The 14,547-nt window shown below is 33.6% G+C and overlaps 1 protein-coding gene across 1 annotated transcript; it reads left to right on the forward strand.

Moving 5' to 3' along the window:
* Positions 1-7,915: 7,915 nt before the first annotated feature.
* Positions 7,916-13,698, forward strand: LOC127802118 (remorin-like; the record flags this gene model as incomplete). The annotated part of the gene is made up of 5 exons (XM_052337810.1): positions 7,916-8,165; positions 11,579-11,629; positions 11,943-12,030; positions 12,834-12,915; positions 13,248-13,698. Coding segments are annotated over 5 exons (669 nt in total), but the record flags the coding sequence as incomplete, so codon positions are not given.
* Positions 13,699-14,547: the final 849 nt, after the last annotated feature.

Here is a 14,547-nt window from a genome sequence, read left to right on the forward strand (position 1 = left end):
ATATTTATAAATTGAATAATAATGCTAGCATTATTAATCTGAAGTAAGATTAATATTAATTTAATCCATCTTATTTAAATTTTAAAAATATATATATATATATTGTTATGTGTTCATTATTTAAAAACACCACAACTCATAAGTAATTTATAATATCACAGAATGACATAATATCAATATTAAATTCAATATTTTTTCTAATACAATATCTTAAACAAAACTTCAGAAGGCCATGCTGTCAAATAATTCAAAGGGATTAATTACTTCTTGGTACATATTGGTCAACTTTGTAGTTGCCAAATTTTGTTGATTAAGTCATTAATATTCTCATTTAAATTCTTAAAATCTTATTGTATGAGACCATGTATTAATGTTAGCATGAGCTATTAAAACTGAAACTAGAATTTTGTACTCCTAAGATTACATTTTTACAGACTTTCCTGCCAAATGTTTGTGACATGTGAATTGAACCGTCTAAAAATCACTAATCAAATTAAATTGAATCGATCGACAACCCTAATATAACCAAACTAACAAAAATTGAAATAATCGAACTCTAAAATATGGTAATCGAATTGAACCAAACCGCTAACCGATATTTCATTAAAAATACTAACCAAACCAATAACTAACATCTATATAACTGGATCGAACCGGCTAGTTCGGTTGGTTGGATAGTTCAATCTAATCAAGCCTTTGAATAGCTAATGTACTTTTTTAATGTCCTATTTAACTGAACCTCTGAATAGCTAATGTACTCTTCTAACCTCTTAGGTAACAACTATACTCCTAAAATTTTTCAAGGGAAAACAAAGCATGAATAAACATCTAATTGGCATCGTTTCATGATATAGTATATAGATTATGCCAACCATATTACCCAACATATATATATATATAAAAGATGAATTACGGACATGTATACATAATAACTACAAAAGAATCAGATAAAAAATGCCATAAGAGAAAAAGAAACTAAGGACAATCTCATTTCGTGTATACCTCCATTTCTTATAACTCAAAATAAAACTCACATGTATTCAATAGGAGAAAAAAATAAGAACAATCTCATATAGATATCATTAAGAGTCTGGCTCGTGTTATTGTATAAATAATGACACAACAATCATGGAAGCTATGTTGCACGGAAACAAGAAACGATATTTTTCAAAAAAGTTAGGAAACAAAAACACGGGATAAACTGTAATTTTAGAAAATATAGGGGTGTATGTGAAATTAATATATAATTTATATACTATAAATAATATTAAGTTATAATTTTGCAAACCCTAAATATACTATTACAGTATTACCCTAAACTATTACCCGCAAGCTCTCAGAGACCCATGCTGCTTGCTGTCAATGGCTGACTGCTGCCGCTTCCTCCGTCTGCCACCGTCGCCGACTTGTTGCCTCTCTTGCCGTCGAAGCGTCTGTTGCCCTCGCACTTGCTGTCGATCTCGCCTATCTCACAATCAATCTCTGCCATCGTTGCTGCTTCTCTCGGTTGCCATCAACGAGTCTCTTGCCCTCACCCTCGCCTTCGTCTCACATCTCTCATAGTCGAACCGTCTTTGCCACCGTCGTTCACCTCTCTCGCCATCAACGAGTCTCTTGCCCTCACCATTGCGTTCAATCTCGCCTCTCTCACAGTCGAAGCGTTTCTGCCACAGTCGCTCGCCTCTCACCCTCGTCGCCGCCTACCACCATACACCATCTCTCACCTCAACCGTTGCTGCACACTCCATATCTCGCCTCGTCGTCAACCGCCGCCGCCTCACCTCTTGGTGACCATTGTCTTCCTCGCTGCAGGTGAGCGACCGTGGTCGCTAGAAACACGTTTCCCACATTTTTCTATAAATTACGAAGCAACCCCCAGAACGTTTCGCAATTTATAGAAACGTTCTGAAGGCTGTTTCGGGCCGTCTTCGGGTTTCCGAAACGGGAAATGGTTCGGAAACGCTGAAACGACACCTTTGAGCCGTTTTCGTGCTTCATAGCATGGAAGACTAATTAATTTGTAAAATATTGCTATGCATAATTGGATGCATTATTAATTTATTTAATATTTCAAAATAAATATTTGCACTCTATTTTTTGTCTATACATAAATAAGTGTCATCAACTTTATCATAAACATAGAGAAAATTTAAAAATGAATAAATGATACATGTGAGTTCTTTTAATATAGTAACCAAGAGTCTAACTAAATTCTTATGTTGCAAGTGACCAATGGCCTCAACTTTCGCTACAAAAAAAAAAGGTATTTAATGAGAGAAAATTAATAAATGGACAAATATCCCATCATTAAGAGTATAATTTTTATAATTATAATGATAAATTATTTATCTTCTCGTTAAATATGGTGTAAAATTAGTTTTTTAACAACAAGTTTCTAAATTTATAACTATTAATTAAGAAATCCAGTCATTATTGTCATAATCATAAATTATTTTATTTTTATTATTTTTTAAAAATTATTTTATATTTTATTTAACAACTAAATGTTTCAAAAAAATAAAAAATAATGGCAAGAGATGTCTCGTCTTTCCCTTGGCCAAATCCCCAAATCTCTACTGCCTTCATCTCCCTTTCTCATATTCTCGTCGAAGCCATCTCTAACCCGTTGTCATCATCGTTGCCTCAAGCTCCATTATAGCCTCCTCGTTGCCTCAATGTCGATGCCTCAAGCTCCATTGGAGCCTCTTTTCTGGTACTACAATGCTCTATTTTTATACTTACTTTTTTATCATATGTTTCTGCATGATTCTCCTTTGAGATTGATGCTTATAGGGCATGTGCAGTAAACTTTTTCATGTGAGATTGGGGAGAAGCTAGTCTGCATTGGTAGACAGCATTTAATTGTTCTTGTATATGCAACCCATACTTTTATGACCATCAATGACTTTTTTGTAATCTACATTGAAAAAATTAAATTTATTATTCTTGCACGCCTTCTGACTTTATATGGATGAGATATGAAATGGCAAAACCTACCCACTTGATGTCCTGTTTTAGTTTGATGCTGTCAACGTTTGGGATTGGTCAATTGGAGTTCGAGAACCCGCGGTGAAGCAACAAACATGAGACTAAAAGAAATAACAAAATAAAACAAATAATAAAAATCACACAAGAGGATTTTTATGTGGTTCGGTCTGAATGATACCTGGTTTGCGACTGTTTCTCTGATTATTCTAGCAGAGTAACAGTATAGTATTGTTTGTCACCTTTTACAATGATGATATTGACCCATCTTCATAGAGTGGGGTGTTTACAATTTGAATAAATTCTAAATGTAGAAGGATTCTGCTTCGTGGATGGCATTTCCTTATCGTCTTCGAATTATCAAAAATGAATGTCACGATTTTAGGGATTTGATTTGCCTCAAATAAGGCAAGTGGATATCGCCTCTGACTATTTTGTGGTCTTTTTATTATGCGAGTTGAACGGTTTGGCCAGCAAATTGAAAGCATCCCTGGGAGCTCGCTTGGTTTCGCAGTCTGAGCTCGAGTTTCGATGACGTGCGACCTTGATCTGATGACCTCGGCCTTCGAGAGATTGGACCGACCTACTGGGTCGTGTCCAACCCACTTAATTCTATTTGAAAAACACCCATAACAGATGCTTTGTCCTTATCTTGTTTTAATTCTATTATTATTATTACTATTATTATGGAAGCAAGCCATGCATACATTGCCTTGGTTCTTGTTTTGTTTTACCATGGTTTCTACCAAGCAAACAATACTTGTTACTTGGCTGTGAATGGTTGTAATGGTAAGAGTTTGAAGTAGATATATTGTGAAAGGTTTAATATTTCATGTAAAATAATAATAATAAATGCTTCAATTGAATTTCTTTCATCTACTCTCGATGAAAATGTTCATGAGATTCTATTCACTTCATATTTTGTAAGGATTTATTTTTTTTTTATAATTTTATGGTGTAAGACTATTTTTAAATACATAATTACTTTTAATCCTAAGGTTTTTTTTTTTTTTTTTTACTTAATGGTTTAAATTTTTGCAAGAATAATGTTCAAAACTAGACCATATGAAATTTTTTCGACAACTTTTTATTAAATAGGCAATACATTCTTAAATCTCCTACATAAGATTTATGGTGAATCTAATTAATTGCTAATAATATTGATTATTGTGTAGAGATAGTTTTAATTATGAGATTAATGAATTCATATTTTTATGGAGTTTATTGAGTAGAGATAGTGTTAGAAATTTAGTATTGTTATTATGGAGGATGACGAATAATATGATTTTTTTTTTTTTTACAATTTGTAGGTACTTGAAGATACAAATCGAGCAAGGAACACTTGATATTGGTTGTGACTAATATATGGATTATAGTGACACTTATAACAATTTTTTTATTTTGATTATAGGGAGAGATTAAGATAATATGAAACCCATGGTTTTTTTTTTTTTTCCCTCTCATTTTATGATTGTGAAGCGTATGGAAGTTCTTAAAATGATTGTAATTAGTACATAATCAATATTAATGATCGTATTTTGCATATATCTTGTTTTTATTAAATTAATTGATAATCATATTTTTATTATTTTTATCTCTCTTGCCAAAATTAATAAGTACAAAATAAATTCTTATATAATTGTCAAAATGGCCATTAGAATTATAATAATAGTAATAATGACACATAAATATAGATATAACGACATGATATATTCATTTTTGATATTATGTTTAGTGATCAGTAAATATAGCTATAACAACGAGACTATTCATCATTTAGATTATGTTTAGTTATCGGTAAATATTGTAATAATGACAGGAATATTCATCATCGATATTATGTTTAATGATCAATAAATATTGCAACAACGATGGAATCATAGAAATATCCATTGTTAATATTATTTTCAACGATTATACACATTGTTATAATGACGAAAATATTCGTCATTATTATTTTTAATGGCCGAACTTATGTCTCTCACTGCTTATATTAATGACGGTCTTTTTCTTTTCGTTGTTAACACTTTTAACAACAGAAGCTTTAATGACAGACAACAATGAGATTTTTCCCTTCATTAAAACTTTGTAACGACATAAAATTGACTTTTAACAACCATTTTTTCCCTCGTTAAAATTTTTTTTAGTGAAAATTTAGCATTAGTTTTTTGAAAATTTAAAAGGATCAATATTTTTGTATTAAATTTATTTAAGGAATTCTTAAAATTAAGAAATTTTTTTGAAAAACCCAATTCACCCCTTTTGGTGTCTATTTTTCTCACATAAATAAAAAATAAGGGGAAAATATTTAAATATAAGGTTATTTTGTAATATTTAGTGGGAGTTAATTAATGGTGAGGTGAGAGGAAAATTATAATATTATATTAAATCTCAAGAATACTGCCTCTATTTCTCAAATATCAAAAATATTTTTGTAATCAGCCTAAACCTTATGAATACCATGAAATTTTCACTTTTTTTTTTTTTTATACATTGGAAACAAAAAAAAAAAAAAAATCGAACTATCAAACAAAAGCAACTTCATTTCAATCCACATCGAAATAAAAAAATATTTACTGAAAAGACCTTAAACTAGTGATAATCGAAACCGAATGTGTTTTTTATTGGGTGGTTAGATGTTTTAGGTTCATTGCACCTTTCAAGAATCGTGACTTTTCATTTTAGATAGTATTTATTAAAATGAGTAAGATAAAATTATATTAATATAAAATTAAAATATTTTATAAATCAAGATATGAAGTGACAAAGATAAAGGTGAAAGTATTTTAAAATTTTTATTAAATTTTTTGTTAAATTTTTTGAAATATACTAAAGAACACATGCGCCTTTTTTTTTTTCTTATTTGTAAGATTCAAGATAAATTTATCTGAACGAGAGAGAGATAAATTTATTTAAAAAAATTCAAATAAGAAGTCGCATAATTTATTTTTTAAAATTTTTTAAATAAATTTAACAAATATAATAGAAAATATTTTTGTTTGGAATACTTTTCATATATATATATTTTTTAGTCTATATCTTGATTAATAAACACTATTTTACGTAAATTTTTTATATATTTTTTAATTTTAATTTTCTTTAAATTACTTCGTAAGAAATGCAAGAATTAAGAGCTAATTATTGTTATCTAAAATCCGATTGTTTAAAAAAAAAGAAAAAATTCAAAGGCCAGTCAGCCATTGAAATTGTGAAAAGAAAAATACAATTAAAAAACAAAAAAAAAGAAATCAACAAAATATCTGGTTAGAGTGCCGACATCGACAAACAAGCCCCGCGAGGCGCACATATATATATATATGTGGACAGCTCTTGGCCTGTTTAAGTCTCGCTGGCACGCGATGCGGCCCACTGGGCCCACCTTGCTTTAAGGGGAGTTCACTCGATGATGAGAACATGGAGGATGACGCTCCGAAAGCAACAGCCCCTCTTATTATTAATTAATTAATTAATAAAAGTAGCCGAATAGTATACAGATAATGATGCTGACGTTGCCTGTCCTTCCCTTCCCTAATCCATCTATCTGTATGCCTCCTGGCTGCCCCACCTCACGCTCCTCTTCCTTGTCCAAATCTCTCTCTCACCATCTATGTAAAGGGTGAAATCTCTTAAGAATCCGTACATATTATTTTATTTATGTGAGAAGAATTAATCACGATACACAATAATATATTAAATAAGAGATATAGTGTATGATGCTCACAAAAAGTCACATGTATAGGAGGGTGAAACTCCCACATTATGATTGCTATACTCGAATCTGTATTTTTGGATGCAATCTGTTATCTGAGAATTAATTGTGTTATTGCTTGTGGGGTTCTTCTCTCTCTCTTTTTTTTTTTTTTTAATTTTACGTTACTTGAGATTTAGGTACGAGAGTAACGTGACACTTACCACACCCAATAAGCAAAGAAATAAAAAAAAATTAATAATATTTTGAAGTTAATTATCACTAAATTTATTCAATAACTATATTTGTAATTGATTTCTCTTAACTTTGAGATGTTCTCAATTGTTCTCAACCTTGAGTTTGTTTGAGATTACTTAATTTGAAAAAGGATAGTGAGGCTTAGTCAGTACATAATAATAAATGAAGTAACTTATTATTGAGAATTTACACTTTTGTATAGATGCATTGTGAGGCCATTAAAAGACTATATTTGTATTACAGAGATGATTATATGTTGTTTTTGTGAAAGACTACCATCGTGTTATATAGATGATTGGATTTGAATTCAATGGTCAATTTTTAGTTGGCAAGCGGTGTGGGATTCGATCTAAGTTTATGTTCAACTTCAAATGAGATTTGGGTTTTGGGTTTGGGCCCAATCTTGATAAAGGGCATTTTTGTATTTTCTTAAAAGTTGGGATGCCCCGTTATCACACCCTCACGGAGATAAATTTCACTATTCGATGTGGTGATACAATAGTATTAGAAGCGAGGGGTAAAATAATAATTTTGTACGTTAAAAATTAGGAATAAGGGTATCTCTATTCTAGGATGTTCAGCCAAGCCTATTGTGGAGACGAGCTAAGCTTAACCCTTTCATAATAAATGCCGGGCAAAGCCACGCGCGGGCGACGCTGCATTCAACTCGTTTTACCTATCGGCGTGAATGAGACACGATTCTCTGCATCCAATTCTACTCCGTCTCGATGCACCTGCCATTGATCAAAATTATTAAATCTTATTTAGCGTGCCGTCGGAATTTTCTTTAACCAATTTCATGCCTTGGAAAATATACTTTATTTAGTTTACACGATCATATATAGGAATACTGTTGAAATCGTATTCAAATAATTATAAAATCATGACGTGTGAAGTTGGTGTTGTGATCTTGCGCTCTAGAACCGGTTGTACTAAATTCGATGTTGCACCGGAACATCTCCCATTGCGTGTATATAAACGCACCGATGGCCAGTCGCTTGCAATTGGCAATCCTGCTGGCTATTGACAGACTGTAGATTCGGAGCGGAGTTTGGCGAAACGTTATGGAGACAGGGGGAGAGCAAGAAGATAGCGGCCGTATCGGCGCCGGAGCATCCGCCAAAGGTTGAAGTTCCAAGCGACGTATCCGAGGAGAAGGCGTTGATTCCGCATCCTCATCCACCGGCGACCGAGGAGAAGGCCGATGACTCCAAAGCTCTTGCCGTGCCTCTGAGTACTCTCTCTCTCTCTCTCACACGCACACACACATCCTTTATTCTATAATTAGCTGTTTGGTTGCCGAGAAAGCCTAGGAAATCACCGTAATTTTTACTGTCCGCTTTCTTTTTGTCCGGCGAGGCAAATTGGTGATGACTAGTGGAGTTGTCCGTCCAAGACACTGGCAAATTTGGATAAATCTAAAGATATATGAAAGTTGGAAAAGAATAAGATACTCTCTACGTGAAATAAAATATGCTTGATGTTTGGTGAATTCTTGGAAAATAATTTACTTAGATAGTCTTTCTTTGTCACCCAAAAATATGAGATATAAAAAATATTTTAAATAAAATTAATTTTTATTATATTTATTAATTTTTTTTTAAAAAAATCACTCTTTATCTTAAAATTTCAAAATAAATTTATCCATTCCCTCTCTTCTTATAATTTATCTTAAATTTTACCAATAAATTATCTTAACAAAAATTTATTTTACTTATTTTAACAAATATTAGATAATTAAATAAGCGTAAGAAAGATCACTGCATCAAAGACAATTGTAATAAATAGCACCTTTCTAATTTAATTATTTTCTAATGGCTAAAATCTTACACAAGTGTGTACGCAGTAAATTCTTCTGAAGATATTTGATATTAAAAAGCTATCAAAATTTCCAAATATTTTACTCAGAATAGTTAGATTGGTGGGCGTATGCAGGTTATCATTGTACTCCTGAAATTATCTAGATTAATCAAAATCACAAATCAAATTTTTATCTAAAAATTTGTCCAAACTACTAATTTCTATATTTTCTTAGGTCCTAATATTTTATTTTACATTTCAATTTCAACCCTTTCCTTGCTATGATTTTTTTGTAAGATCTAATTATCGTGTAGGTAATGCCATTCATTGTTATGTGGGAGGTTAGGATTTATTTATTATATGGAACGAACTTGAAAATTTTGCTGGCAATTTGAGGCCAAGCAACAGTATGGTGGTACTAAATAATAAGAAAAATGAAAAATTAGCCTTTTTTTAATAATAAAAGTAGCCTATATTTGTAGCGTCATGGACGGGTGAGAGTAAAAAGTAAATGGGAAAACATTTTCACTGTAAGATACGGTGGCAGGCGAAGGGAAAGTGGTTTTGAAAACCCTAGCTATATATATAGAGATGATGGGGGAATTGGGTGATCCGAAGGGGGCGTGGAGGTAGAACGAACAGGGATGGTCGGGAGAGAAAAAAGAGAGAGGCGGCGAAAAGGGAAGATGAAAGCGGCAAACAGAGGAGAATATGTGGACATGAAAGAAATATCTCTGAAAAATTGAGGGGAATGTTATTGACATCGTGATGTCTTTCGCAATAGTTTTCAATCTGAATTCTACTCAATTGCCGTTACATTTTCCTCCTCCTCGCTTCCTCTCTCTATACATGTATATGCGTACATACATATGCTCGCATACGCATTGTCTCTTAATCTCTGTTGAGTTCGGCAATCGCCCCCCGGACCCAGTGATGATCTAGCTCTGAGGGTTCCCTTGTCTCTCTATCAACACTTCGGGTTTTCACATCCTTTTTGCCCCAGATATTTTGTACTTCTTTTTGGTCGGCAAAATGTTCTGTTCTAGACTTCTAGTGTTTTTTATTGTCAAGCTTTGATACAAATTCTTTGATTTTTCGTGCTTTTTTACTTTTGTAAATTTCCGAAATCTGGAAACCTTCCAAGATTGGACTCGAAAAGGAGTAAAAAAAACCTGAGACGAGGGAATCCCTCTTCTGGAAGGTACAAGATAACATATCAAAATCATGTGAAGCTACACAAATTGCCGTATTTATCTCCATTAATATGCTTAAAACCCGTTGCCCTTATACGTATCGTAGTTTATGTTCTTACATTTTCTGATCTAACAGAGCATGTGGTTAATTAATCTCTTTACAGCATCAGTTTTGCCTTCGCTAAATGTACTTTTAGAACAATAACGAGCCACTAGGTGGTAGGGTACCTGGTCCTTAAAAGACTTATGCAATCGAGCAAAAAAGCTAATTCTATGTCCAACGGGTATCACCATCTTTTTTTTTTCTTTAATTTTTCGTTTTTGGGGAGCCAGGCGCACTTAAAATTTAACTTTGTTTAGCTAAGCACTCATGTAGGTAAATCATTTCGGAGCTGTATGCCATATCTTTATGTAATCAATAATTAAGCGACTGTTTGATGTTACATATGTCTGGTAGTCGGATTACATGGACTTAACTTTTTTTAAAGCAAAATGCCCCTTTACTAAAAGAGCCGTTAAAATTCTCTGTACCCCAATTAATATGTACCTTTTTCAGCAAGTTCCCCAATTAACATGTCACTTTTATGAAAGGGTACCTTGGATTCCAATTGCATCTTAACAATATTGAATCATCGACAAAAGTCACAAAGGTTCCCTACTAATTTTTTTTTTATGAATAAATTCTTGTCATATATCATTGGTTTGGTAAAGACAATTCAATAAATTAAAATTATTCCAATAAACTAAAATTGTGTTGTTTGGGTCTTTGATAAATTTATTATATTGTCACAAAATTGTTTAAAGACATACTGATAGCCCGGTAAATAGATAGTCGGCCAAGAACAGTGAACTTTGATCAGGGTATAGTCCTAGCTACCTAACTTCCTTTGGGCCGATAAGTCAATGGAAGAGGAGGGTTCTCCTCTGTAAGTTATGGGATTATAGAAAGCCAGCATAATGCATGTTCCAACACTATAATTGGGGTAAGGTAGACGAGTTAGATGTGCATGACTCATGTCACTCATCTGTGATAAGACTTATAATATCTTTGTCACGTTGTTTTAGCAGATAGCTATAATCTCATGAAGATTAAATATAACAAGATTTGCCATTTTCAATTTCCCCCCTCTTCAACAAGAGATGAGAGGTTCCACTGGCTGATTTTATTGGCATGAATGAAAATGCCAAAGCTGGTTTCAAATGGTTCCTAGTTTTTGAGTGACTTCTTCTGGTTTAGGCTCTTGTTACTTGACATTGCCTCCAATTATTGGGTTGTATTAAGCAATAAGCAAAGTGCAACCTGACTTGACTGCAAGTCATGCTATTGAAGCTATGCTATCATAAGGTACTCCTTGGTGCTTTATCTGTCAAATCTGGAGGTTGCACGGGAGAGGTTTTCAATCCCAAGTTCGAGCATAGGGAGCTTTCCCTGCTTGTACAATTTCCCTTGCAATACTGATTGCGCAATCATATTATGCCATTGACAATACAAGAACTGGCATGAATTATCACTGCTTTCCTAGGATGAAAGATGCTTTCATGGTTTGACCAGGGCATCCAAATTCACCTATTAGATATAAACTGATAAATATTTTGCTCTAGACATGTTCATAAGGAAAATTTTGTTGTAACTGTCCAAATATTTTTTCTGCAGAAACTCCAGATCCTCCAGCAAAGAAAATATCAGGCGGATCAATTGACAGAGGTAGGTTTCCCAAAGCAACCAAGTTTGCTCCATTTGATTTGAATTTGGTGATGTCATTATAGTGAAGCATGAAGTATCCTGTAGAAATTGAGTGAATTGTTTTTTTTTTCCTCAAACACTTTAACTGGATCTGAGAAAATCCTTATGATTTTATAATAGGCATGACAAAATTTCTAAACAGAGACCAAATTACTAATTTAACTTGAATGATTGTGCATGGTAAATCACATTTGTCCAGTTTTTATTTCCATGGGATGCATATATCATTTATAAATCCTTTCTAAATGCATGACCCTTGGCATTGTGTCTTCAGATGTAGCCCTCGCACAGGTTGAAAATGAGAAGAGGATATCTTTTATCAAGGCATGGGAAGAAAGTGAGAAGGCAAAAGTGGAGAACAAGTGAGGATTTCTCTAAAATGTTTACTTATTTTTCAATGTTCAGCGAGGCATCAAGTTTCTCAGTCAAGGCCTTAGTGTCTAGTTTTTGCTACTACTTAGTTCTGAAGTTGAAAGGAGTCTCGTACCTTTTCTCCAGGAGTTCTTATTACAGTTAATCAAACCCAAGTTTGGTAAATGTTTTGATAGGAGTTTCTTAAGTACCATAAAAGTCTACAAATGTTCATTTTAGCTTCGATCTATGGAACTGGTAATCTTGAAATGATGTCACTCAGTTAGCTGGAAGAAATCAGGAGATTATGAAAAGGAACAAATCAAAATATTAAAACAAGGGTATTAGCTTCAACTAATCTTGCTTATGAGCCACTTCAAGTGTGTGTCTTGTAGAAGCTGAGGCGAACGGGAACTCAGCTTAAGCTTTGTGTAGCTAGTTAATAATCCCACGTTCTTTGTTCAGATAAGCTGAAATATAGTACGCACAGTCATTTCCAAAGTTTGCTTGGTTGTCAGTTTAGATCCTTTTATTCAACTGTTAAAACTTTCATATTCATTGCTACTAAAAACTACAATATCCTGTTTAAATTTCACTCAACAATCTTAGTTATGTGAAGATTTAACCAGTTTGATATAAAACCAAATATTATGTTTTCAGTAGAATGCACGACCTTGTGCTCCTCTTTAGGAGCTGGAAAGTAATTTTACTGTGTTCAGTGTGCGTATCTCTTCCAGAATAGAGATAATTTTGGTTTATGCTATGGATGTTATTTTTCTGCTGAGATTTTGTTCTTGTTGAAATAATGAAACAGGGCTGAGAAGAAGCTATCTGATGTAGCTGCGTGGGAGAGCAGCAAGAAAGCAGCCATTGAGGCTAAGCTGAAAAAGATGGAGGTAAGCAGCTCCATACAATAATCTTTGGCTATGTCTGGTTTCCACATTACATTTTGCTTATGTCTTTCTGCTTAAACATGGACGAGAAATGGTGCCACTTCATAGAATTTGCCACTGTAGGAGTTCCGTCCATTGGTATGGCGATGTTGTACCTTGTTGATCTCCCGCTCTTATAACTGTGATGCCATGTCATTGCGCTGACATTAACACTATATGACGTGATATATCAGAGTTAATTGAGTATTTTCTCGTGTTAGAGACTTTAACGCCCGAATAGTCTAAAATTCTTAGGCTATTTCCATAAATTAAACCATTCTTCTACTTTGGAGCAGGAGGAACTGGAGAAGAGGAAGGCGGATTACGCGGAGAAAATGAAGAACAAGGTGGCTCTAGTTCACAAGGAAGCAGAAGAGAAGAGAGCGATGGTGGAAGCAAGACGAGGGGAAGAGTTTCTCAAGGCGGAGGAGATGGCTGCAAAATATCGGGCTACTGGACATGTTCCCAAGAAGCTCCTTGGTTGCTTTGGCTGATGAAGATCTCAGCTTTGAGCTTTCTGTCTGTTTTGAGCAGTAAATTTTGTGTGTGTGATTGAATCTTCTGTTTTTTAAGACAGAAGAAGTTAAAAAAGAACTATATGTTTGTTGAAAGTGTGTTTTTTTTAAAAAAGTGGGGGCATCTGAATGTGACAAAACTGATTTCTTTTATCCTTAAAGATGCTTTCATTTTGTAAATTGGCAAAATAATAATATATATATGTGGAGGTATTGTGTTATTGGCTATCAACATTTAGGCTTTTTGCATCAACTCCTAAAATTATTTCCTGTTTTGTTCTCTGATGATCTGATGTCTGGCTTACATTTCAAAAGTATTTTTAACTAATTTCACGTAAGATTTACAAAAACTAATTTCTATCTTATTTTTAGAGATATTTTGTCTTCTGTTTTGCCATGAAAAATTGAACAACTATCATTGATTGGGATTTCCTAATTTGAGCTCAAGCTTACTGCATGGGGAAGCTAAAATTCGTCTACCCAGTAGAAAATGGGGTATGATCTGTTGAACTGTACTTAGTATTTATTAAGAGCTGGCAAGAATCATGTCCAAAGCATAAATTAAAATCACAATCTAGCGGTGCTTTTTCAGTGACCCAGACATGGTAGATTGATTTATCATTTGAATTAACTTATAACAAAGCTCACTCTCACCTCACCTTACCTCAAATAGACCAATTTAGTAGCATTTCCACAATGGCCTGGTTGGTTGGCGAATATTCCCATCTATCTCCCAAAGAAGCAGAGCAGCGTACATGCATATACGGCAGTCAAGGTCGCAATTTTCTATGGGAAAAATTTATCTTACTCATCAAAGCCCACCAGATTAGGCAAAGCAACCAGAGACACAAAAACTGCAAAAAGATTGTTGGAGCCAGCCAGCCAGCCAGCCAGGCCCCCACGCCTTTCAAGTCAAAAGCCAAGTAACAACCAACACACTTGACCCATTTTCAATAAAGGTTGCAGGAACCAGCAAGACTGAGCTCCAACTTCTTGCCCCAGGAACGCATTGATGCCAAATACATTTATGTTAAAAAGAAAACAACAAAATCAGTTCAGCTAATAAAAAAGACTAACAGAA

This window comes from Diospyros lotus, chromosome 5, assembly GCF_014633365.1.
Source record: "Diospyros lotus cultivar Yz01 chromosome 5, ASM1463336v1, whole genome shotgun sequence".
NCBI classification, from domain to species: domain Eukaryota; kingdom Viridiplantae; phylum Streptophyta; class Magnoliopsida; order Ericales; family Ebenaceae; genus Diospyros; species Diospyros lotus.